Source organism: Poecilia mexicana, unplaced genomic scaffold (genome assembly GCF_051168715.1).
Source record: "Poecilia mexicana isolate PSO_F unplaced genomic scaffold, ASM5116871v1 scaffold_4, whole genome shotgun sequence".
NCBI classification, from domain to species: domain Eukaryota; kingdom Metazoa; phylum Chordata; class Actinopteri; order Cyprinodontiformes; family Poeciliidae; genus Poecilia; species Poecilia mexicana.
The window spans coordinates 26,249,356-26,277,132 of NW_028263373.1; the positions used below are offsets into that span (position 1 = coordinate 26,249,356).

Below are 27,777 nucleotides of genomic sequence, written 5' to 3' on the forward strand. Positions count from 1 at the left end.
TATTTAAAATCCGTCGGTCAAAATGACAGAGAACAAAAAAGTCTATCGTGACCTTACACCCCCTCACCCCCTCCCCACATGGTAATAAAAAGGTTGGGGACCACTGGTTTATTGCTCTCCAGTAAATATGTTTTGAGTCTGATGCTTTTTAAAGCTAATGACACGTTTTTAGACAAAATAAGGGCTCCTGCATGGGAACTATGACTGCTCCTGATGTAACAGTATTTAGTTTCACATACCTGTGCTCTTCAGCATAATGGCTGTGCACTATGGCCTAGATAGGTTTACCTAGTTATGTCAATCTTAGCTCTTTTGTGCAGTTTTACATTTCACCAGATTGACTTTTAGCCAATGTTACATGAAGGGCTTCAGCAAAATTACCATTATTACCCTTTATATAGATGGTTCACACAGATATAGAATATTTTGATGTATCTCTCTGTTCTGTCACATACATTTGCTGCACAGTAAGAGGCCTGTCATGCCCTGTGCTGTTTAGAGTTTGGCTTCCTTACAGATTGTGGTGGAGAGGCAACGTTTCCTTAAACCAGCCTAAATTTGTTCAGTTTAAGAAAACAAACAAACCAAAAAAAAAACGCCTTGTTTCATTGGTGAATACAGGAAAGAAGGATGTCACACTGCAGAAAGTAGGCCAATTAATCCTCTGCTCCCATCCACATGCCTTCCTCTCACCTCCCTCACAGTCCCAGAGTGGAGTCCCTGGAGAGTTCCCGGCAGGACTTGGCCCGGAGCGGAGTCTTGATGTGGTGATTTCAGACTGATGGGGTTGAAATGTGCAAATATTCAACCAGTCCAAAATGAAGGTTTCAATAAGACAAACAAGCAGAATACAAACAATAAGCAGAGACGACATGAGCATGTGTCGCTCCTCATACATCACATTGAATTTTAAAATGTAAAAAGGTTCCGGAGGAATTTAGCTTTTTTTTTTTCTTCTTCTTTTTGAAGGCAGTGTACCATTACAGAGCTGCTGGCTCACTCTCACTACATTCTGATAATCCAACTATTATTCTGTTAAAGCAGCAGTTTGTAAATCTTATAAGAATCTGGAAAATTTCTTGAGATTTATCTCAAAGTTTCATTTTTTTGTAGAAAATGTTCAACTTTTCAAACTCTGAAAATGTCCATGTTTTTTTTTTAACGTTTGTTAAAACTGCCACCATGTTGTGACAGTTTAATATGCAACCAATAATCTGTGAAAAGATCTATGTCCTCCACCTCGTCCCTGAGCTGCTACTGCCATTGGAAGACATGCACAGCTCCCGACCAAAAACAACCAATCAGAGGCAGGGTGAGGGTCTTAGTGCTGAGCATAAAGCTCATGTACTTGCTGCTCAATGTGCCATTGGCAGAGAAACAACTTACTGTTACAGGACGGGAAAACTTAATCTGCTGTCATCTTTGGCTATGCTAACTAGCCTTAGCATTCATGACAGGCTAAGACCCGCCTCCTGGCTCTGATTGGTTGTTTCTAGTTAGCAGTGGGAGAAAGCAGAGGAGCTTGATTTTTTTCTTTTTTCTTTTTTTTTCACAGATTATTGATCTCATACCATTCTGTCACGACATGGTGACAGAGTGGTATAAGTTTCAACAAACGCGTTACAGATAGTCTTTATTTTTCTAAAGATCTGGGATGAATGAGAAGAGACAAATCCAAACGATTGGCTTGTAAACGTAAAACTTTGATTTTGGTTTTTAAGCTAGCTTAACACATCAGGATAACTCTGTTCAAGATGAAAGGAAAAACAAACAAACCGTGTGGCCCAGGGTTGTACCGGCTCACCTGTCTGAAAGCGCACGAATAATTTGATCACATTTGTCATCTCACTCGAGTGCTGAACAAACAGGAATCTGTGATTAACAGTTTTAATTAGGATTCTAACTTGACAAATTCTTACAGCCTCACAACGTGCCTAAGATGAATAAATCACTGGCCTGGGATCATCAAGCTGCCTCCTAAGTGACTGTGCCTCGAGATTACTTTGTGATTCCACAAACTGAGAGTCAGCCAAGGCTGAGTGTGTGTGTGCGTGTGCATGAGTGTGTGTAACTAATCCTGTTCCCACCACATGTCAGGTGGAGGAAGTTTATGTCCGATCATTGATGACTACCCTACTCAGGTGTTGGATCCTGTGTGGGGTTTTTTCCCCTTGACTCTTGAAAAGCTCTACGTCAAAGCTAAGGGAAGCTGCTGTTCAGATGTCTGCACACCTGGCTCATGAAAGAGTCGTGGAGATGAGAGTTGCAAAATTGCATTATATCTACTACGCTCCGTATGATGATGTAATTGTTAGAAAACTCAAAGACAGTTTTGTCAGCTTTTGTAAGACTGCAGTAAAGTTCCCACATTCTTCATATGAAGTGCAGAAATCGGTTCTTGTTGATGTGGACTGGTGATGAAAATTGCGTCATTTTGTTCTCATCTGCCTCCCATTTGCCACATCAGGCTTGGGTAAAGCGGGTCACCCGTGTATGGAGGTCTCAATCCACTACACGGCCGTCACAGGGTTGAGTCCTGACCCACTGACCTTTACTGCATGTCTTCCCCGTCTCTTACAATCCACTTTCCTATCTGACCACTCTCCACTAAAGACCACTAGAGCTACAAAAATCCTATTAAAAAAAAGGAGAAATATGAACAATGGATTCATGTAGGTAAGGAAATGTACTGGTCAACAGTTTTGAACATCCAGACATAGTCCATGTGTTTTTCATTCATTTATGGTCCTCCCTCCTAAAGCCAAACAATAACATTGAGGTGTATACTTTGACAGGGCCATTGTCACACCTTTCATTCTGTGGTAGATCAGTTGTCGTTTTGGGGATGCCATCTGCTGTTCAGCAGATGTCAAGAGATAACTGTGGTAGACAGAGACGTTCATGGAAAACAATGACTGAATCTCTACATATCGACTACCATGTGTAAGAGTTGGTGTCACATGTATTTGCTAACATCCTTTTTCAGTATCAACAATGTGCAACTGTGCATTACAGCCAAACATCTCCACTACACCCATCTGTCCGTTCTGAGTTTCACTCTGACCTTCAGTAGGTTGACTCTCTGAGTGTAAAATAGAGCTCTTGTTTTTCTTTACTTTTATAATTTTAATTTCCTAAGAAATGTGCAGCCTTGGCTTTTCTGTGAATATGCCGGGACATTCGGTCCTGAAAGGACCGAGAACCGTTCGATATATTTTACTGTTAAATAGTCTTTTACAAGATAGAAATGTGCTCTTAAATTGTTTGAAAATGGACCTAAAACTCCTCTGAGGTTGACGTGCAGCAGTAACTACTTCTGGAAGGTCGTTGCTAATGTCTTTCAGCTTCAGCACTGATCAACCACCCGTATGCTCCAGGTGAGCAGCTGCCAAAACGTCTCATTTTTACACAGATTGTCGCACTTCAAATCCGTTTTATTAGCAGCATATGGCTGATATTTCACTTCTGAAGTTCTGCGGATAAAATGCAAAGATGTCTTTTTGCGTTTTCATACTGACGTCATCTTTGTTTAATAAAAAATAACACAATGAAGCTTGCTGTGTTATTGCAATCTTGAGGTAAGACTGCTGATTAAGATTAGATCATTTATGATATTTAATAATTCACATGACCCTAGAGCTAAAAGTTGGTGTTATGTGGAGGAGTTCTGTCTTTACACTACACATGTTGTATTGAAAACTTACAGGACGTTCATGGTGTTCTGTTTCATTGGTTTCCATGTTTATTGATGTTTAAACAAGGTTTTCATCAACTAATACTGTTACATTTGCTTAAGTAGTAATGAAATCTTGTGGTTAAAACTGTTTGGACAGTGTTTACCTCACATCTTTATAGGATCAAACTTTAACTTAATGTTTCTTCTTCTGTAGAAATGAATTTTTTTATGTTGAGTCTTCTGCAGTAGTTTCCTAGTCGAACGTACTTTCGCTGTGCTTTGACTCTGCGCTAATGGTTATAAATGAGATATGCAGGAAGTAAACACATGCGGTTTGGCCGGAGTTGTTAGATGGAGATGCACAACATCCTTCATGGCCCGTGACCTTCCCTTATTCCCAATTTAAACATCAGTAATGTGCAGTGGTGTCTGAAGCTCCACTGTAAAATGCTGGATTTAAGTCCTGATGATATGCATCATAACTATTGTAATCAGACACCCCGAGCTTCGCCTCCTTTATTAATTGTCCAAAGCGTAGTGATTTATTGTAGTCCTGCAGAAGGATTATTAATTTTCTGCTTGATTATACCTGTGGGCGGCAACGGCGCTGCGCTGCATACGAGCATCTGCTAAATGAAAAAGTATTCTTCACTTGAAAAGAAGTCCTTAGAGATGCAACAGCTCATTTTTGCTTTAATCAAACGTATAGAAAAGCGCTGCTGATTAAGAGCGCTTTGGCATGCGTTCAGGGCGAGGAGAGCGCAGTGAGAATTATCTGATTGTCTCCGTTCAGAAAATAAAAAGCTCCGTTATGTTTGCGGCAAAAGTCCGAGAAACCTCTCAGGCGGTTTAATGACCTGCGTGCTGCGACTTGGTTTCCAGTCTCGCTTCCCAAACTGCACCTGTGCCACAACAAAACACCCGGCCGCGCCGTGCGGCGGCCAGCTTACATTCCACAGGAAACTGTGGAGAGTGTGTACAACACAAACCTCTCTCCGTCGGGCGTGTCCAGGCACGCCCCGAGACGCAGACAGCGGGACCAAGTTCAAACTTCACTCCAGGAAATCCAAAATGATCACAACGCTCAGTGGAACACACAGGTGCAAATTTCCCCCCACCCACCCAAACCTGACAAACTCTTGATCAACCTGACACTGTGCGAGGTCGGGGCCGGTGGCAGGTCTCTGCAGCCGCCTCACGAGGCCCCAAGGAACAAAAGAAAGAAGTCTATTGAGGCTGTGCTCCCCCACCAAACACACTCCTGTCTTGATTCCTGCAGTATTCAATGCATGTGAATCCATCTACCCTCTCCTGCTCCAGCAACAAAGCTGATGGTTGTGTAATAACACTTTTACACTGATAAGCTTGGCGTGGGTTTCCAGTACCGTTTTAATCCTTCTGCATCCTTCCATCAATGCTGCATCTCATTCTGTAGCTCCTAGCTCACAGCTTCTGCTCACATCTGCTGGTATCGGGGTCACCTTCCTGTGGAAACGTGTCGTAGAAACAGTTTTTTTTATTTTTTATTTGCAGATGTTAACGCTCAGATGAAAGGGAATCTCCCAAGAGCTCCGTTTGCAGAGTCACTGACCAGCAGGGAAATTATTTCAACAGAGTGTTAGGGACATTGTAGATGGATTTTTATTTAATTATTTTTTATTGTGTACATTTTCACCAAAAAACAAGAGGAAAAAAAGAGTTTGAAAAGTCAAAACTTTTCTAGAAAAAATCTGAATAAAAATCAGAAACTTCCTAGAGAAAACAAGGGACATTTCTGAGCCTGAAAAAGTAGAAATTTCTTTGGGAAAAACTCATTTAGAGATTAATTCAGATATTTCTAGAAAAAATCTTGTTGAAAATTTTAGGCCTTTCCCCCCCACCCTTATTTTTTGTAGAAAAATACTTTTTAGTTTTTTTGTAGAAAGTCTCCGAGCTTCTATCTAGCGACTCTTCAAACTTCAAATTTTCAAGTTGTTTTCTGGAACATTTCTGGAGATCCATCTCAAAGTTTCAGTTTTTTCTAGCAAATGTTCAACTTTTTGAACTCTGAAAATTTCCATTTTTTTTCTATAAAATTTCTGAGATTAATCTCAAAATTCAAGGCTTTTTTTCATCAGATTTTCAAGTTTTCAAACTCAAAGTTGTTTCAAACTCAAACAAGTTCCTTGTTTTTTCTGGATATTAGATATTTTATCAGAAACAGTCCTTTTTATCTGCAGTGGCCCTAATACAGTTTTGTAAATCACCATCCATCAAAAAAAGAGAAAAAAAACGTCCCACTTTAATTATCTGTATTAAATAAGATACCTAATTATCACCCTGCTGTTAAAATGAAAGAAGAGATATTTTGTTGATGCTGGAGTTGCTGCATCACAGTCGTCTCCTGCTAAACCAGACGTGCTTATTTGCAGCAGATCTGACACGTTGGTGCTGAGAGGAGCCGACAGCTTGACGTTCACTCTGTCCTCTTTGGCCACTAAGAAGGAGAGGCAGATTAATTAAAAGACCTTTGCAGCCAATGAAGACAGGTGGCAATAATCCTGACAACAGACAGATCCGAAGCCCCTCATACAAAACCAATTTCAGCCACACTCCATTTTTCAAAAGCTCATCAGAGTGAGGAAGGAGAGCGTTGAACCCATGTGGCTGCAGAATTTGTTTCCCTCCGATTGCCTTGTCAGGATATCTTATCCGATGGCAGATGACCAGAGCCCCACCCTGTACAGACAAAGTCTGCTTCTTCCTGTCTCCGACACCCAAAACCCCTCACACAATGTGTCCTCTGTTGCTCTGCTCTCATGCACTGTCTTGCATTTTCCCACAAGGATGCGGACACGGCCTCCATCGTCCGTTCAACAGGACGCCTGCCGACATTCCCACGCAGCACCGGTCCACTTAACAGATTAATCAAACAGCCGGATTTAACTCTCATTTTGATATTTCGGCTGAAGGTAGAACTAACTCCTACAGGTGTAGAGTGGACCCCTGGTACTATGGGGGTTAGAGACAGCAGCTGCCTGTGAACAGCTAAAATCCACAAATACATGAGACCCCTTCTAAAAACGCTTATAGCTGCCTTTTTTAATAGTTCAAACACCAAAAACAGCAAACATGCATTAACACTCAAAGAGTGTTAATGTATATTGGGATTAGGGGTGTAAAATGATTCTGTTCTATAATGGCCGGATGGAGTATGTTACTGGATGAGGAAGACCATGTTACCTCAGAAGCTAACATGGTCTTCCTCGTCTCTGCTCTTGAGTGTAAAGCCAATTAGCACCAAGGAAAATAAATGGCGGCACTTCATTGGCTGCTTTGTAAACGACAGCCAATAGCGTGTCAAATACCATTGCTCCACAAACATTTCAGCTTTCGGAGTTGCTTTTTTGTATTTAGTTTATTTCAGAGTCACTCCTGAAAATGGTGTGGGGTCCACTGTGTTTCTATCGACCATGAAGTTGCTCAAAATTGAAAATAAAATTAATAATTTTGCTTCATGGACACACAGCAATTACAAAACTCAAGTTTTTGCTAAAAAGTTTTTGAGGTGGATTTTTAAACCAGTTTGTTCACAGCAGGAAGGTGCTTATTTGGAGGCACATGGCCTCCTTGAACAATGCGCATCATCGAAAGTTAAGTTTGTCATTTGAAAGTGTTGAATCTGTACCTTTTCTGTAAAATCGCCGACTACAATTTGTCCAGAACGCCGCATAGCCGCTCTGCAGTAGGCGGGGCTTGTTGCACCATCACCTGAATAAGACGCCGACATTTCCTGTAATGGTTGATATTTGATGAGCGCTAGCACCATGACTTAACTGTGACCATATCTCAAAAGTGTTTACATTTGTCATTCCCATGAGTCTTACTGACTTATGTGAACAAGCTTATTCACATGTGATTTTAAATGCATTTCTTATTTAATGGGAACATCACAATTGCAAAATTGGGATATTTTTAGACAGTAGCTGCATAACAACAAAGATTTGCGCGCATTTGTTATTGAAAAACTGTTTTTGAAACATACAGCTCAGCACAGTTAAAACACTTTATACGGGGGTCAAAACATAACAAAATTAAGCACGTTGTCTGAAAAAAATCCTCTTATGTCTGTAAAGTATGCATGTCACTTCTAATGGTACTGTGTTTCATACTGTGTTTGTGTGTATATTGGGATTAAGGGTGTAAAATGCTTCTGTTCTATAATGGCCGGATGGAGTATGTTACTGAACCGCGATCCATTCAAGGCTGGGAAACCACAGGATTTGAGGCAGTAGGAACAGCTTTATCACAGTCTGTTTTTCATACCTAGTCATACAGATGATACTTCAATATTCCATACACAATCCATGTGGATAAATAATTATTTGTTGAATTACTCATAATGTAGGTCGGTGGGTATCAGGTGGAGCTCCTCTGACCGTTAAGTTTATTTGTGTAACACATTTCAGCAATAAGGCATTTCAAGGTGCTTCACATGATGGAAACATGACATTTTTTTAATATTATCATCAAAATCATCAGAAATCATGATATATTGGAACAAAGACTAAGACTCAAGCGCTTTTACAGTTGAGTGCATGTCAGCCCAAGAAGTGCTTTGTGAGTACGCTCTGTCAACTCAGCAGAGTAAAACAGGAAATACTCCCCTTTTCCTTCAAAATAAGATTCTCACTCGTGAACAGCAACGAGTTGTCGAGTTTAAACCTCTTACCTTTATGCCACGATACCTCATCATATCCCTAGAAGATGCTAACTAATAGAATATGCTGATAAAATCCTACTACACTTTGTGTAGTTCAGTGAATAGTTCTGCTGTAACCACAGATATTTACACACTTTTTTCTCTTTGTAATGTTTGAATGCTGCTCCAACATCGTCTCTGGTAGATTCATCAAACTTGTTGCCTGAAAAAAAAAAAAGAAATCCTACAGGGGTAAGGGCTGAAAAGTAAACATGAAACAGCTGCAGCACAAGCTCAATAAAGGGCTCCAGTTCAGACTATTTATCTTAGTTATTGTCAGATAAAATGAGGTTATTTATCTGAACGCGCTGGAACCTCACTTTGTTTGCAGCGATGCAATCACCAGGAAACTGTAGTGAATCCAGCCTCCCTGGGCAATTAGTTCATTATAATGTGCTGCACTTGCATTAATGTGATTGAGCACATCTGTTAGCGGTGGATGTATATATAAACTTCCTAAGTCTTTTTTCCTTTTCGTCTTTCCATCGTACCCTCCCTCATCAAGAGAATCGTCAATGAGAGGATCCACCGCAACAGTCATGGAACCGCTTAGAAACAAAGAGCCTTCACCAACCCTGACACACAGGAAGTAGAAATCCTTACGCCTTGTTACTTGTTTCCCCCCCCAAATAAAAGTTTAAATGAACTTCCAGAAGATTAATACGTGGGGTAAAAGTTTAGTAAGGGTACTTATCATCTGAAAAGTCAAATAACGGATGAACCTTTTGCTCCCAACCCCCTACTTTCAACTCCCAGTGTGTGTTGAAACTGCTTGGATGCATAAGGAGTCTAATGAGAGGAGAGATTCCGAGCAGCCTGATGGGTCTCATCAATCACCTTTCTGCTTTGGAGGTGTACTGCTGGTCAGGAGAAGTGGCCACGTGGGGTGGGGGGAGCAAATGGGAAGGAAAGGCATCAGGCATTTAATCTCAATAAGTTAATAGACTTTCGAGTTTGGTCTTGTCCAAGTGGAACTTCATCCCTGATGTTAGCAAACAAACGGCATGTACACAGGAGACAGACAGAAGAGTCTCAGGAGCGGCCTGGCATTTCCACATTACACAGTTAATTTATGTTGCACCTGAAACCAGGAGATCTAACAAGAGAGTGTCGATATGCCCATAAGAGCCAGTTAAAGGTTACTAAGCACTAAAATAGAATAGAAAAAAGCGTTCCAGATCTCCACCACTGCAGGCACAGTATGGATCTTTGTAAGTAGTTAGAAGTACCGTAACAAGAAATGCTTTCTTGGGTATAGTGTGGTAGACTTACATGTGTGATATCAAGGTGATAAGACTTATTATGCCCTTGTCATAATATCTCAATATGTCAAGGGCAAACATACAACCCTTGAGGAGGGAAGAGGAGAGAATCTTAGGAGAGGAAATGGAACAGCTGTGTAAATAGTTTTTACCCATTTCAAAATAAGAGCATTAATTAATATAAACGACTAACTGCTTGAAGATTTCTTAACAGTTGATAACCAAAACTTCAACACAGAGGTCAAATTTTATTCAACTGAAAGTGTAGAAAACAGCCAAGTAAATAATTAATTTAGAATCTATCTGGTAAATTAATTTAGTGGAAGCTAGATTCGGTAAACATTTTTGAAAAGTTAGCAAAAGCACGAGCACATTAGCAGACGTGTTACCATTTCCTACAGCACTGAGCCAGGGTTTGCTAAAGCTGAGACAAAAGAGCTGCATTGTTATCTCTGCTGATGGAGTAACTCATGGATGAGGTCTTTTTTTATTAAAAGAAACTGACAGTGTTCCTGTTTTTCTTGGTAAAAATTCTAGAATGGGCTTCCTCTTTTTTTTGCTGGGTAGAATATTGTTATTTTGCTTACATTTGACTTTAAGAGTAAACAAGAATTTCTTACAAAATAAAAACAGAAGAGTAAAAGTATAAAATAATTGACATTTACTTGACTGGTGCTGTTTCTGCATTATGTTTAGCAAATACTGACTCTTTGGATAAGTCATAGACAAGTGCACATGCTTGCTTTTTTATAACTGCTTCAGTCTGCTGCCTAAAATGCTAATGAGTGGAAACTGTGCAGCATGTAGCATAGCTTTAGCACGTGTTGAAAACAGGTGTTTTTGGTAATGCATTATGGTCAGATTTGTTGCCATAAAGACTCCTACGGCATTTATCGAGGCTTCATCCTGGTCTTATTTGGATAGATGTTCCAGAGCTGCAGGTTTAAATTTGGATGATGCCTTTTTAAAAACATCAAACATCACTGTATTCCAGTGAGAAACACTAATGTTCCCACACTTTAATGATAGCACCGAGTCCTCATATTCTGATTTATCCGTCCTCATCATGCGTGTCTTTCTGGTTTTGTTTTATGTGTAACTTTTAAAGGTTGCGAGGCAGAACATAGAGTTCCCCACTTTAGTTCTGCACATAATTATGGTACATGTGTAAAAGTTTAAAACACTCGTTCTGTACAATTTGCTCAAATGATTGGTCTCCATCATGTTCTTACTGCAGGGATTTTCGTCTTTTGTTCAATTTTTGTTTTAACTTTTTATGTGATTGTCTCCATGTTTCTATGATTTTATCGGAACTTCAAGGAATCTTGTGTGTTTTTTTTATGTATGGACTTTTGTTTTTTGTTTGTTTTTGTTTTTTCCTTCAAAGCACCTTTATTTACCAGTTGCCGTGCCTTTAGCCCTTGTCCATACCACAACAGACCTGGTGGATGTTGTCTGTTCTTCACTTAGCTACTCATCCAGGTTGTTTTTCTGGCTCATTCCTAGTATGCTCAGCATGGACTGTAAACATTTTCTATTTAAAATCTTCATATGTAGCCACTTTAGCTTTGACTTTACTTACAGCAGGCTGCATGGTCATTATGAATTCAAATTCTCATGTTTGCAAAAGTTCTCTAACTCCAGAAGGTTAGCAAACAAAAACGTAAAATTCAAAAGAAGAGATTTTATTTCAAAGTTGTGAAGCCAGCATTGACATTGAGTTATGAGGGTATTTGTGTATTTGAAAGACCAATTTGTACCCAAGCTTAGGTGTATCTTCAATATTTCCATGTTCTTTCCTCATTATGCCGACTGTTTTGTGAAGTGCACCAGTCCCTCTTGCAGCAGAGTGCCCTCTCAGTCACACCAAAGTTACAAACTTCCTCCTTTGTCCTCACTGAAAAAACACTAAATATTATCAAGTAATTTTGCTCTACTTTCTAGTGCAGATATATTAGTTCACTTGAAACAAAACAAAACTAACTTCCAAAGATAGAAAGGAAAATATTTCAAGAACAGTTGAATCTGATTTAATATCAGACAGTTGGGGGAAAGTTGTATTTTTATATAGCATAAATTAATGTTTTAAAGATGTTCACCGAGTGGATAACAAAAGGTTTAACGCAGCTGAAGTGGTAAAGAGTTTAACTCTTTTCATCAATGGCCACGACCTCTTTTAAAGACAGGTATTACGTGTTTCCCAAACAATAATAGCAATAATAGTTTTATTGCAAAATCAAGAAACTATGTTACCTACAGTTGTGATGAAAATGCTGCATATATTAAAAGAAATGTATATTTGCATCATCCGACACCTGGAGATTGGCCTGTCTCTTTAAGAACCTCCTACTTTTTCCAACACTCCCCCTTCAGCGAGTCATCACAACAATACTTCTCCATTAGGCCGTTTACAGCTGTACTTGGACGGTGCTTCGTATGAGCCGGCGTTAAGGCACGCCTGAATGGCTGCCACTGGAGATTCAAGGATTTCTCAAACATTCATGAGCCAAAGCAACACTCTGTTTTATAGCATGATGTGAAGCTAAAAGAAAAAGCCAATTTTGTATAATACCCCCATTTTAAATTATTTGTAAAAACAAAAATGCTGCAAAGTTACTGATAACTTTTGAAAAAAAAAAACATTTAAATGAAGTGAATGTTCTACCTGGACTGAACATTTATATTGAGTTTTATATTTAAAATGTGTTCTCTAGGAAGCAATTTAGCCGTTTTAAACAATCCTGAAAAGATGTGGTGCTGTATCACACAACAGAGCCTTTTTCAAGGCCAAAACAGAGTAAATCAGTGCTGCACAAGTAAGGACATAGCCTATTGCTTTTTAATCGTTTTATATTACCCTGAATGGAAAAAGAAAATTGTTTCCAGAAATTTGAAGAACTGTGTTTTTCCACGGAAACAAGGCATCAGTCAGGACGTCAGAGGACACAAAATAGTAATTTTAGGTTTTTTTCTGCAATGTGAAATTTTTGCGTTTTCACCCTTCCTGGTAAAACCTGTCATCTGAATATTGGTAGCACTGTCATATGAGCTATGGTTGTCATAGACTCAAACCATACTTCAAAAACCCAGGATAACTTTAAAAGTCGACACTGTTTATTTACTGGCTCATGTTTTGTGACTTTGACCTTTAAAGACTAAACCAATCAATCAATAGAGGAGCAAAGCGTCCGTATCGGGATTATTTAAATCCACATATTCTAAAAGTGGGTCACTATTTACTCAAATACAATCAATATTAATAGCTGGTTGGTCAACCCAAATACAATTTCTGCATATTTCCACATAAGTCCCTCTCCGTCCAGAAGTAGACACACACACACACACACGCGTGCACACACACACACACACACGAACGAAAGGAGATAATTAATAAACAGCAGCTGTCACACTGTGAAACCAAAGGGGAGAAGGTACGATCCCCAAAAAGTCACAGCCAGAATTTTTGACCCATTATTTAAACAAATGCAACATTGAACATTATTAAAGATTTCACCAAGATATCCAGGAGGTAACAGCAATTCAGGAGAAAAACATTATCTGCAACACATAGTTATTTTTTATTTGGGGGCGTAGAAACACTACCATGTTACCTTTTTAGTCCAAGCTGCATCCAGGGATGATCTCTGCGACAATCAGATGCTGTGAAACCCAATCGACAGCTGATGTATGATCGTTACCTACACAGTAGATGTTCTTCTTCAGCTGAGGAAAATATAGTAAAAAGAAGAAGACAGCCCTCTGATGGCAAAGACAAACCAACAGAACACGATAACCGAGCAGTGAGTTTAGAAAAACTGGCTTTGCTTTACGAGAGAAACTTAACCGTCGGTCACAGGACAAAGTGCTGGTTGAGATAACTTCAATGTAAGGAAACACTTTTTAAATTTCAACTTGAATATAAGTTTAAAATAGCTCCCAAGTTTACATTTCTCTACTATAATCAACCACATGACCATCAACACTCACTGGAATCAGGGTTAGTCTTTTTTAAAGGGTGTTGGTTAGGAGCCCAATTCAAATGTTTGAATTTTGAACAACTTCAGTCCAAGACCATATGCAATGTTGTACTCAATGGCTTGGGTCTTCTTAATTTATATATATATATATGATTGAAGGCTCATTTTGAAACCAAAAGTTCAGACAACCTGAACTTATATTTAAGGTGAAACTCCTGCAAGTTTCTAAAGTTTGAATTGTTAAAAATGTAAAGGTCAGTCTGTTACAAATCAGTCAAAAGTTGATGTGAACCCAGTAAAAACAGTCTCGATTAGAGGCTCAGATTAAAGCCTCGTCAACCTGATGGAAATATTTCCTCCCCCGTTCTTTCATTATATGCATAAAGGCAAACAGTATTTTACCGTAAACATTAAAAAAAACATGAAAAACACCACAGAACTTAATTCGCGTTCACAGAAATTCACATTCATGAATTTTTGTTTCAAACAAACATGAAAATCCACTCAGTTATCGGCCCCTCTGCAGCTGACCTTCATCTGGTTTGTGAATTTTCTTTTGAAAATGTTACCTGCTGCAGTCTATGTTAAATCTCAAACATGTCTGAAAGTCAGATTGTATTTTATGTCAGATCCAGTAAATGAAACTAGAGGGTTGGATAAAAGCCAAGAACTTCATTTTAAGACTATTTCATGTCAGTTTCAAGGCATCACATGTGGATGTTCTGCAAAGTCAAATTTCTTTTAAGTTACCTTTATGTATGCACAACGACTGACGGTAACAGTTACTTGATTATGGTATAAAATGACTCTATTTGTCTGGAAAATACATCATGTCCCACCTGACCTCTTTCCACCTCCTTAAATACTCTTTCTTGGGACGCCATGCAATTATTTGTGCTTTACAACTTTTTAAAACCTTTTAGGCATTTAATTTTTATAGTAATGCTGCACACACTGATGATGGTAATGACTTGGGGTTACATTTTATGCATTTATTTACAGGAATAAGTTATTCTGCTCATAATTTTAGTTGTGCTTTTATTAGAGTGGTAGTTCTCCTATAAAAGATCGACCAATCAAAGCAACATAATGTCACATAAAGTTTGAGTTGTAGTCATATCATTGGTTACATGACAATTTGCTAAAGTGTTGGTCTATTAAGACGATTTTCCGTTTAGTTCTCTAATTCCTCTAATGCCAACCCAAAGAACAAGGAACTGGCTCGCAGTGGGAGTGTTACTGGTTTAACAATATAAATGGATGATCACAGGATTTAATGAATGAGTTTTTGTCACCTAGTAAATTAACTTGTTTCCCCCCCAGTTAGCCCTAGGGGGCTGTACTGTGCAGCGATATGACAGCATTGAGGCAGCGAGCAGCGCTGCGCCCCCTGCTGACTGATTATCTATAACACATAAAATAAAATCATTCTTTACTTCAGGCTGAAAGGAAACTGTTAGATTCCACTCTGTCAGTAGACTTGTTCACGATTTACAAAACAGCACCACACGTCTCATTAACAATAAGTTCATTAAGAGACTAACATTTTCATTTCAGGTTGCATATTAAGATGTGTTATTGCGGAGGTAGTCTCAAGTGAGGTGGTCCGTGAGTGTTTGATGGGTGAAGTGGTCCTCACTTGAAAAAGTTGGAGAAACACTGATTTACCAACCTGCACACAATGCCTCTGTTTATCAGTCTGCATGACCTCCAAATACAAGCGAGAAACTTCAAAAGAACTACAAACTACAATCCGCTAATTTAGTCAGAGTAACTAAAATCCAAGGAGGCAAAAAGTTCAGGATCCGTGTGCGATGAAATGTATGAGTTCTTTAGAGCCCACTGACACAGAGCACCGCTGGAGGAGCAAGCCCAGACACGGCGGCCTGAGTAATGAAGATGGATGCATTCTGTTATCAGCCAGCCACTTAGTGGGGCCTGATGTAACCTTAAACATTGAGGATAGCTCAGTTGCACAAAGAATCTAATTAATGAATAGCCGCCATGAAAGAGGTTGAGGCGAGTGTGCATTTGCAGATGAATTCCAGACGCTAATCAAACATTGTTTAAGTGGTTTGGTTTGTCTCCAGAGCAAAGCCATATTTGCCCAGGACTTAAGACGCTGTTTGCAGGCGGGCTTAATGACTGCATGCATCTTTTAGTGTTTTTTTATGCATGAGTATGTGTTTTTATTCTTGTTTTTTTTTTTTTTTTTCTAAACCTAAAGTGAAAGCTGTGTTAGTTTAAATGTATTCCAACCGGGGTTTATTAGCATGAGGTCATGCTACATTGAACAGGAGGTCGTCTTATAGGAACTTTATATTCCACTTTAGCTCTGTAACTCACAGCATGTTTACTGTTTGACGCTGCAGAGCACCGGATGTTTGAAAAAAAAAATTTAAATATAGACGGCCAGTGGTCTGGAGCTATTTGTGTAAAGCGCTCTATCAGTAGGTAGGCGACACGTTTAGTAGTTTAATAAAAATCTCTGCCTGTAGTTTCTCAGCTCTGTAACATTTCTGAGTTTGAAAAGATGAAAAATGTTTTTCTTTTCAAACTCAAAAATGTCCATGTTTTTTTCTAGAGAATTTCTAGAAATGTTTCTCTTCCTAATATGATATGATGTATTTATCAGATAAAATCCAGATAATGTAATGGAAATTTATTTCATTGTGATAACATGTGACAAAGGCTAAAAGATGTGTGAACTTTGGGAAAGGATTGTATGTTGGAGTTGATAAAGCAGCTGGAAAACATTTTATTAATGATAACTAAGTTAACAACAACAACAACAACAAAAAGAAAACAGTTGAAGCTACATTTTTGAGCCCAACTAAACTGGCTCCCTAACTCAACATTTTTTTTATTTAAAACCTCTTTTGTTATTCTTCCTTTAGTTCACAAAGTTTTTGTGGTGATTAGTGAAATCAGACATGTGAGATGATGTGATGATCCGTCTCTCTTTCTCTCTTCTCCAGTACCAGGTCCGGAGGACGTCTCCATGGCGATCAGTCAGCTCCCAGTGGAAGACGTGGCTCGTCCTGATCACCGTACTGCTTCTGATGGGACTGGCGCCCTTCGTGGTCCACTGCCTGATGACGGCCTTCCACGACCCTTCACCTCCCATCACCTTTAAAGTGGCAGCGGCCTTATTCGGCTTCCTGACAGAGCTGCTGCTCATCATGTGAGTATTTTATCATTCAGTAGCCAAGGTTATCATAGTTAACCAAAACTAACCAAATAACCAAGACTGAAACTGAGAAAACTTTTTCATTAACTGAAATAAATAGAAACGGTAATTAACGGGGAAAAGCAGTGGCTAACTGGAACTATATCATGTGTTTATACAACTAACTAAAACCTACTGAAGTTATAGATATGATGCCCTTTGTTTTCATGTTTATGAATTCATTTATTATCTTTTCGTACTGATGGGAAATCGATTTTTTTTGTCCCCAATGCAAGCAGTTTACGTCAAATTAGGGCTGTAATTTGCAAACTAGCTTTAAACATGATCACAAATTCTGCACCTAAATAGGAACCAATGTAAACAATATTAAATTAATAAAAACCAGCAAGCCCACTCTAAAAACTAATTAAGACTAAATGAAACAGGTAATAAAACGTGACAACAAATTAAAATAAATTATGATGAAAATCACAAAACTATTATACCTCTAACTGTACGTATTTGGGTGTAGTTACACATTCAACTTGCCAGATGAGCAATCGCTTTGAGAAAATTAAGAATGGCTTTTTTTTGTTGTTGTTGCATTGTTTTATAAAACTCTGATTTAAAACGTAGCTGTTTAGTCCAGAATGATCTTTTTCTGGTTTGAAGTACTTTAGATTGTGATCAGTCCAGACTCAGGCTTAAGAGTTACTGACTTTAGCTTTATTAGTAGCTAAAGTTGCTAATAAAGTTAAGTCAAGAGCCTTCTATGAGCTGCTTTAAGTTATTTTGGAAGCTGGTGACATGCAGGGATGATGCATCTGGTAGCAACAAGGTGCAGAGTTTGAATCTTGGTGTTCAGTGATGCGTTGCTTCTTCATGTGTCTCACTTTTCTCACTGCATCACCCTCAGCTGTAGATGTAACTCAAATCAGAGTCAGATGCTTTTCTTCATCTCTGCCAACATAAATGTCTTCCAGACTTCACAAGCAGTTTTTAATTTTCTCTATAACATTTTGTTTTACTGATTACCCAAAATTATTAGAATAAAAACGGTGTGAGATGTTGGAGACGACCTTGAATGGGTTTGCAACATCTGTGCAACCGAAAAGCTGCTTCCTTTCTTACTTCAAAATAAAAGTCCTAAAACAATGTGCATGCCTTCAAACTAATGCAAGCTCACAATTACTTTAATAGACAAAAGTAGCACAAATAAATCATTCTTTGTGAGAAAGACTTCACTTTGATGTTTTAATGTAGAGCGATCTCATCATGTTACACTTCTTATCAATTATTAGGAATTCATTTTCCTTAATTACACTTTATGTAAAGAACACTTATTAATAACACGTGTGTTTATGTTTACACGATGTCTTCCTCATCCACAGAACTGTAAAAACACGTTACTTCTGACCCCCAGCCACAGCATCGCCCCTCCGCTTTATTTTTAGCATTTCCCTTATTATGATATTGCTAATTGGATTGATGCCTGCTGTACTGTACACCATTAGTAAATGAACAGTCTGTTTTTATTAACATCCGCCTCGTAAATATTACATTAGATATCTACTCTCTGATTAGAAAAGCAACATATGGTGGATGCCGTAATCAGATTAAAAGAGACAGAGAGAGAGAAAAAAAAAACAGTTTTATGTAATCAGTAATTGCCGTACTCTCAGTTACTCAGTCAGGATACTTAGAACTTCAATTCATTATACTTGTTTTTGAAAATCAGTCTATGTTTTCGTTGTGACCTCTCTACCTTTCCCCTGCGACAAGTAATAGCTGAGATTTAGATAAGCGGCGCTCTTCGTGAAAAAAAATCCCCAGTTAATGTTTTTTCTTTTTTTTTTTCTTTTTTTTTTTGCAATAGCAGAGAGGGCCTTCAGATAAACTGCAACCGCTTCTTGTGCCAGTAGCGAAACCAAAAGTTGTCTTCTGCGTGCGAGCGTCCTTCTTTCGGTGTTTTGTCTCAAATTGGAAGAAGAGAGGCTGTTTGTAATTAACTCAACAAGGCCCATAACTTCTCCTTCTCCGCCTATTAACTGCCTTTGCGAGGAATGCGGCAAGTCAGCTGGTAATTAATAAATGCGGTGGCAGCGGTGGAGAGCTTCTGCATCATTATGTTGTTGAAGGCCTTGTCCGCGCTACTAATGAGCTGTAATTTTATGACAGGAAACGGGTTTGTTTACAGCGTGTTCAGCCCCCTCCAACAGGCCACATTCTTGGCAGTTCTCCTCCGCAGGTATTTTACCCGCTCCCGGAGCGCGGTGTGGATGTGCCGCAGTTGAAAAGCAAACACCTTTTTCTGTAAGAATCGGTGACAAAAAACCCCAGAAACAAAACAAAAATAAAAAAAAAAACCATTGAGTTTCTTGTGAGGAAAAGAACAGAGCCTCAGGGTTGTTAGGGGGAAAAGTCTTCCGTATAAAGTGCTCCGTGCAGGTTTCTCTGCTGACTGATTTTTTGTTGTGTTATTACCAGAATAATAGGGCGGGTTGGTGGGCGCCCTCATTAGGATTGGTGGTCTTTAAAGACCCCGTGGCCCCCGCGTGGTGCTCGTACTGCCTGGGATGTGCCAGCCTCCTGCTGCCCCCTGTCAGTGTGTATCTCAATCACACGTCAGCCCCGGGGTTGGGAGGCCTTGTAAGGAGCAGCCCCTCCTTCCACGACCCTGTCACCCCCACCCGTCACTCCGCCTTCTAATCTCCTAAAGGAGGACGAGAGCAGGATCAACAAGCGAACCCTCCACAATGCCTCGCTGTTGCTCATGTCCTCCACTCGTTCATACGGTGGCCCTTGAGTTCAAACCGCATCTACAAATCACTAAACGCAATGACAAAGTGAAGAACACAACAACAATAGGCCTGTCACCATAGCAATTCGTGCTGGACAATAAATTGTCCCAGAAGTTATTGTGATGAATATTATTGTGTTGGGAACATTTTCAAGTCTCAGTGGCAAAATAATGCAAGAACAAATTCTCAAAGATCAATAAACTTCAAATCCTAATGAATAATTGGAACTAGAAGACGTTTTAAATATCCAAAATACATAAACAAAACAACAGAAACAATACATAAAATGAATTATGAAGTCTCTAAGTAAAATTGCCCTTCAAAGAAAGGGCTGATGGACACCAGAACACCAGACTGAAAACTTTTATCATCCAGTTTTTGGTAGAAAGAGAAAAAAAGAGAAAAATGATCAATCATGTAAATGGAAATTATCGAGCTCATTTTAATTTATCATGCAATTAATTGATTTAGTGCTTATTGTGACAGGCCTAAACAACATATTCAAAAAACACAACATTAGATGTCAGAGGGAAACCTGATTGGCTTTCGAACCAGACGGTGTTCTGGTTTTAATCTTTAGTCTTTTGAGTTTTCAAACCCTGAGTTTCATGAAACATGAGATTTGGAAATGTTGGCAGGGCTTTGGAGATCTCAAAGAAAACATACACATGGAGACTGCTACGCTAGTAATGCTAACTATGTTATGCTACAGTTGATGTAAGACGCTAATAGCTTGGTAGTTTAAATCTTCAGCTCCATAGATACAGTCTTTGTTTGAAAATAAAATTAGAGTCCTGCTTTACAGCGGATGTCACTTCTGCTCTTATTATAATTTATGACTGTTTGCAACAGAAATTTTTAAATTTTTGGTTTATGGCTCTTAAAGAGCGAAACTTGCTGTTGTTTTCACAATATTCTGTTTTATTTATTTCCTTTTTACAGCTTGTTGTTCAGGTGCTCGTCATTCAGCTAGACGCTTTGACAGAGTTGTGTCTCATACAGATTTTCCACAAAACATAGGAAACTTTATAAAACCACATTTAAAGGAGGTTTAATGATAAAAAAAAAACCATCTTTAACATGATTAATGCTCAAGTACATCTGTTGTGATTTCATTTAAGTGGATCAATTAAATTGTACAAATCTGCATTATCAGTTTCTGTCCAGTTTACAGTGGCCTTCAAGGATCAACTCATTAAAATTTGAAAAACAATAAAACACAGAATCAAAGTACCGAAAAAGAAAATATCTTCATTAATTTCACAGCATGACACACTTTTAGGAAGAACGCTGCAGATATCCCAGAATCCCACAGGAAGGTCTGACCTACTGTAGTTACACATTCTATCAGTATTTAACTTGCATTTAAAGCTTCTGTATGTAACTTCTATTTACACATTCCCTAAAACTATCACCATGGTGATGGTTTGTTATGATATAGTTAATCTGTGAAAAGATGGATCTCCTCCAGCTCTTCCCTGAACTACTGCCATCTGAAGAAATGCTCCTAAACAAAAACAACCAATCAGAGCCAGGAGGAGGGGCTTAGTGCTGTCAATCAACCTCGTGTACTCGCTGTACAGGAAAACAGTTTATCCGCTGTAATCGGTTGCTATGCTAATTAACCTAGCATTCATGACAAGCTAAGCTATCAGGAAGAAGCTGTATCGTAGATCCAGATCAGAACCGGGATGATCAGGCCAATGTGAGGGTGACTGACAGCGCTAAGACCCGCCTCCTGGTTCTGATTGGTTGTTTCTAGGTAGCTCTGCGAGGAGCTGGATCTTTTTTCACAGATTATCTGTCTCGTATTATACAGCCACAACTTAGTGACAGTTTGAACAAATATTTAAAAATATATTTTTTTTAATTAAAGTTACATAACTTTATATGATTTCAGTTATTTTTTATTTTAATTAAAAAGTAAACATATGTTAACATTATATTTGTTTCTGTATGTGGATAAGTTTTCTTTATTTCATCTTCAAACGTCATAGACTCCTGTGACCACCTTACATTTACTGTTTACTGTTTACCTACATAAAAAAAAAAGAACACTGTGTTTTCAGAGTAAAACGTCACATTCCTTCAGTTTCCAGTGATCGGCAATTTATTTATTTTTTCTTTTCTTTTTCTTTTTTTTTGCCGTGGCCGTTCATGTGCCTCCAAACCTGTCCTTCGGTTCTCCCTCCTCTTCCCGCTGCAGGTCGCCCAGTGGACACATTCACCGAGTCACATGACATTTGTCAGCCTGGAACCGCCTTTCGGAAGGCTGTCACACAATATGCGCCCTCTCCTTCCTTTGCTGTCATGGTGAGAGTGTGCGGTGCTGAGACAGTGCCCTGACCGCGCAGCGCCGCGCTGTGAATTTTTATATGCCACCGCCCGGAGGTTAGAAACTCTCATTATGCCGTGTTAGATTTATTAAAATAGATTATGGAAATGTTAATTAAGTCATTAATTACATTATTTAAGCGGCATTGACAGATAAGGAGTGTGTGTGTGTGTGTGTGTGTGTGTGTGTGTGTGTGTGCGTGTGTGTGTGTGCGTGGGTGTGTGTGTGTGTGTGTGTGTGTGTGTGTGTGTGTGTGCGGGTGGGGTGGCGTCGAGCTCCCTGGGTGGTTTAAAAGGATGTGATTGGTGACAAGGGACACTGTGGAGACGGCGTCTAAGCACAAGCGCTGACATGATACAAAGTGGCCTACACTGCTCTCTCACCTCACGCTACTGTCTCCAGCAGTTTGGAGAGCTGCCTGAGGACGGGTCGCCCTTCTCTAGATGTGTAAGAGCTAAAAAAAAAAGGGGCCTTTTCCAAGTGGCAACTGCACATCCTTGTGAGTTGGAGCCGACTCGGAGCGGAAACGCTCCGAAGGAAAGGCTTCTGTTCGGGACTATATTTCCAGCTGTTCCAGAGGAAAACACAGCAGCGCAATTGGAAGATGAATCACCCCCTCATTCTCCCCCCCGACCCCGCCGAGTTGATACTGTGGACTCTCTTATCTGTTGACAGTTTAGTTACCAACAAAGCGCAAGAAATGTGTTTTCCAATTCTGGGAGAATTGAGCTTTTCTTTGTGCCATCAAACCTATATTAAGGGAGGGAAAATTGCTCTGATCACGCTTGATAAGAACAAATGATAGATGTTGTAAACAAGCAGAATGCTTCAATTCTGATGCAGGCCATTGATTTGCCTCTGCAGCCAATTACTATGTGGGCCGAGGTTATCCATTCTCTCAATCTACCGGGGGAGCTTTTTTTTCTCTCTCTCTCTGCCTTCGTCCGCTGTGCTTTTTAGCTCCTAAAAATGTTAAATTAAAACATATTAACTCTCATAGTTCAAATAGTCCGGTTGGAAATAATGAGTCCTGATTTGGCCGGCCTTCCATCAGGGTGCCAGGCAGCACTGAAAGGTGTATGTCTTGATATTAAGTGGCTGCTGATTGCAGGAAATGATACAAAGTGTTGCTGCTCGACCACCTCGGAGTCAAGCTATCACGATTAGCCCTTCCATCAGTCACATGGACCTAATGATAATGAACTGATTGCTGAGATAGTTAGTATGCAGCAGCATGAATGGCACAGAGCTCTTTCATCACGACTGAAGACGGATTTTCTCCGTTGCGGATACTGTGACCGTGGAAGCGACCACGCAATCATTTTCCTCACCCTTTATTGGTTTGTTATACGAGAGACAGTCTGACTTTTTTTTCCCACTGTTCCAAACAAGTTCTGTTGGTATTAAGTGGACATTCATCTGTTTTCACTGGTTGGTGCTGGTGCCCAACACCAGATTAGGCTTAAAACATCCAACTGATCCGATCCAACTAATTAACTTTAGCGATGGTTTGAAGTGAACCATACATGCTTTAATTGTGATTTTACTGCTTTAGTTTTTAGGCCATAAGTTAAGTAAGCAGTGTAGGATAGAACGTCATATAAGCGTTTCATATCAGTCAATACTGATAATTATTGATTCGTTTTTTGATTTTAAACAAATGAAGTACTTCCAAACCAATCTCAATCTCAAGCTGCAAAGCAGGTGAAGAAAAGATCATTGTGTACAATGGCACTGATTTACTTTACAGAAACTTTGCATGAAATGGTCACAGTTTCCTTTAATATTTGTTTTAGACGCGGTTAACTTCAACTGAATGGCACATCGTACAAGTTAAAGCAGAATGAATTCAGCAGGAGTCCCCTAAACACTCTAAAGACCCTTCAATAAGAGGGAATACTCTTATTAATAAGATTAGGATTATGTTGTTCCACTAATAAAGTTATTTGATCTCATTTTGAATGTAACTAATTAGACAGAAATACATTGCCTTGCTGGGGCTTAGAGAATGTAAACCACATTCTGGGGAGGAACAGGGGAAACGGAAAGCAGCAGAATAGAAGGAAGATGCGTCTGTGTGGACAAGATTTTTAAAAAATTCTCTTTCAAATGCAGATTTTTACAAGAAGCTTTTGTGTCTTTGTTTCACTTTCTGTGTATTCATACCTCTATCCCTCCTGCGGTCTTGGAGGAGGAGGCAAATGTCCAGTTGGACCGCCCTGTCAACTACAGGTGGGCATTTATCGCATTGTTTATCATTTATCGTGAAAAACTTCTTATCCAGATAAGAATTTTGCTTTATAGTTCTCATGATAAGCTTCAGTTATTGAAAGTAAATAAAAAGTAAAACTGACAATATGACCAGAAATGTTACTTTTTACTCTTTTCTTTTCTTTTGGTTTGCTCCACAAGAGCATCAATAAATGTAAGTAAACTCAAAAATACAACTACATGCAGTTACTGTGTGCAGTTTAATGACAGATTTCGCTTTTTTAAGTAAGAGGCTCCAGAAAAAAATCTGTTTCGTTTTCCAAGAAAACGGAACAGGTTTCTCAGTATATGTGTTTGTGGCTCTATGATGTTCACATCAATAGAGTTGCCTACAGAAAAACGTGATAAACGGTTTTTTAAAACAATATATCACAAAGTATCGGTATAAAGTTCTCCAAAGCTTTATCTCTGACCTGTCTGCTGTGTTCCATGGTCTTCATCATTCTACTTGTTCATTAATGTTCTTGGACAAACCTCTAAAGTCCTCAAAGAACTGAGATCACATCAAACACAGGTGGAGTCTCTTTACTAATTAGGTGACGTAAAAATTTACACCACATTTCTGATTTTCCAAGACCTTCAAAATGTCACATTTTATTGTCTTTCCAATTGAAAATGCTTTGAAAGTTGTGGCCGTTAAAGTGGGACATGTGGAAACGTTGATGACTTGTGTGTGGTGTTTTCCCAGGTGTCTGTCGAGTTACCTCAGCGGTCGGTACCAGCGGGCGGAGAGGAGCTCCTTCACAGTTCAGCCAAGAAGCAGACGGGGGGAATGCTGGGAAAAATCTGACGCATCAGCTGCGGCGGGTCAAATGTCAGCCGGCGGAGGAGACGACAAGAACCCGGACGTGGTGAAGAGTGAATGCCTCGTCGTCTTATGAATCAAAAGGGATCTCACAAAACCCTGACTCTTTTTGTGCCGTCTGCTGAAAACAGCATCACCCATTTACTGTTTTCTCCTTTGTCAAACCTCACACTTTGTTCAGAACGCACATTTGCACAAGTTGCAAGCTGATGATGAGAGAGAAAGTGTGTACGTGCTCAGAGAGAGGAAAAAAGAGCCTGAAATCGCTCTCTTTCCCTTAATGATGCCCACACAGAGACAATGGGGCGCCGCTCTGATTAGTGTCACCTGTCCTTGTGCATCTCATCAGCTCCATTATGGCTCCATCTCCCATGCTTCTTGTGCTAATTGAATAGCCCGTGAAGTGGTGACGAGGACGGGGGCGAGAGCAACGTCTGTCCCGCTGCTGCCCCACAAATGAGAGGAACGCTTTCCCAGAGAGACACAAGCCGAGGAAACATAAACCATTATGAGACAGACAGAAAAGTGCTAACAAGTCGCCCTCATGTTATATTATCATCAGATTCGCTACAGATTATCTTCACGCAGCAGCTACGGCGTCAGCAACTGCTGTGTAGTTTTTGGTGGGCATTGCTTCTGCTCCATGGATCTCCTTAGCCTTCACTTAAATAGTTAAAAAATGTATTAGCTTAGCCTAGCATAACGCAACAGGTTAGACGTTGGATATCTTTATCCATCAAATGGGAACAATGTATCTGCACAGTTCAAGCACCTTTAAGGCTTTTCAATGTATCCTTTACTTTTTTCATCACTAAACTGAGGTTAAAGAGATAGTTCGACTTTTCCGATGCAAGGATCTGCCTAAAGGTTGGAAGCTGAAGCTAACTTTCTTGGAGTCTTCGTAGGGTGTGTCCTATTTCAGGGGTTGCATCTTTTGAATGACATGGCCTACTAGGTTGACCGGGTTCTTTGTAGACCGAAGTAAATTTCTTCCCACCCTTACCTCGGTGTATATTGCGTCGCTTAGCAACCATTTCAGTGCTAAACAGAAGCTGGTATAAAAGGAGCTTGAGGGGGTTTTTTTCTTGTTTTTATTTTTTAAATTAAAGAACTGATTAAATAAACACAGTTTTACAAAAAATAGATTAAAAAGCATGTCTATGCAAATGAGTAAAGTTTTAACAAGTCAGCTGCTTAAAATCCTGAGGATACACCAGACCTGGGGAAAGGAATGATGTGGTCTTCCAAGGATGAAGGTCTTGAATCCACAGGAACATTGCTGATTTTTTTTTTTGTTTGTTTTTTTTGTGGGGCACCATTTTGTAAGTGAATGGATTACTTTAGAGAGCGACCTGGACTAACCCAAAGTCATAAGATGAATGTTTTTAAGATTGAGTGAAGCTGCATCTTTTATCAGTCCAAATTGAAGAAAATGATATTTCAACAGAGTCTAAAATGAATGTGTGTGTCATCTACACCACTGATGAATGTATGTCAAAATGTGGCTTATATTATTACCTATTATTTGCTTTTATAAAAGAATATATTCCTATATATCTAATCTATCTACATAGGAAGTTTGTGAAAAGGCTGAATGTTTTCTCTGCATTGCAGTGCTGAACCACTATGTGAAAAAGTTTTTCTAAGAGGAAACAAATAAAAACTATTTACATTGAATGCTTCTCAGGTCTGTCTGTGTTCAGTCAGTGGAAGATACAGGAAATAATATTCTCTTCTGCAAAGGAAACTTTTAATTTTGATTGTTTAAACATTGGCAGCTGTGACGCGGAGCTGTAGAGTGGCGCCTCTGGTGCCAAGCTGGAGCCTGAGGCACAACTAGTGCAGTCCAATCACACTTCTTGTGATATTTTTTTTCTGCGCGTTCTGATACATTCCTCTCTATTTTAGCTCCCCGTCACCACCGGGTCACTCTTAGCCTGGCACCACCTCAACTTCAGGCCTTTACAGATACAGAGTAGATGTGTTCTCCAAAATACCACGGCAACAGTGACCACCGGGCCTGTGTGGTGCCGAGGCTTACCGAGTGCCTGCGCAGCCAGATGGACACTTTCAGGACTATGTGAATGTGGATTATTCTGCAGGCTACATCTGGGGGTCCACATGGTGCAGCAGACTGCGGGAAGTGAAACAGGTGGGGATGTGGGCAGAACGCACCTCCATCGGGTTGTTTTGTACCTTCATCCGCCGACGAGGCTTCACCGCAAATAGGAGAAAGAAAGGTTACGATCTCCTACGGGACAAACGCTTCTCTGAATCCCAACAGAGACTTAAAGAGACGATTTTGTTCAAGGCGTTTTATTATTACCACATATGAACCAAAATGTACTGGTACAGCACTTTATCCAGTCCAGAGGAGTTGAAAGCTCTTCATATGACTTTGTCATTCACACCCTGATGGTAGTGAGCTACATTGTAGTTTGACAGAAACAAGGCTGCTACACAGCAGTGTCATTGATCCCTCTGACCCCCACCAGTTGCCAAGGCAGGTGAAGTGTCTAGCCCAAGGACACAACGACTGAGACGGAGAGCACAGTGATTCGAACCGGCAACCCTAACACCATCGCCACCTTTGCCCCAAACCAAAAGATGAACACATCAAAGGTAACACATTGATGAATTCAAATAACTGGACTCTTTGCCCTTGGACAACGCCCTAGGCCCCTTTTGAGGTGAATGTATACTTGATGGTGGAACATTCAAGCACGAAAACCTTCCAAAA

At 39.7% G+C, this 27,777-nt stretch overlaps 1 protein-coding gene across 1 annotated transcript in view; it reads left to right on the top strand.

Annotated features, from left to right (window-relative positions):
* The window catches only part of LOC148160016 (uncharacterized), a 98,019-nt gene extending 71,305 nt beyond the window's left edge, over positions 1 to 26,714 (top strand). Inside the window, exons 5-6 of the mRNA XM_088005280.1 lie at positions 16,635 to 16,840; positions 24,921 to 26,714. Of these exons, the coding sequence (XP_087861406.1) occupies positions 16,635 to 16,840; positions 24,921 to 25,113 (399 nt within the window). The 3' untranslated portion in view covers positions 25,114 to 26,714. The remainder of the gene's footprint in view (positions 1 to 16,634; positions 16,841 to 24,920) is intronic.
* Positions 26,715 to 27,777: the final 1,063 nt, after the last annotated feature.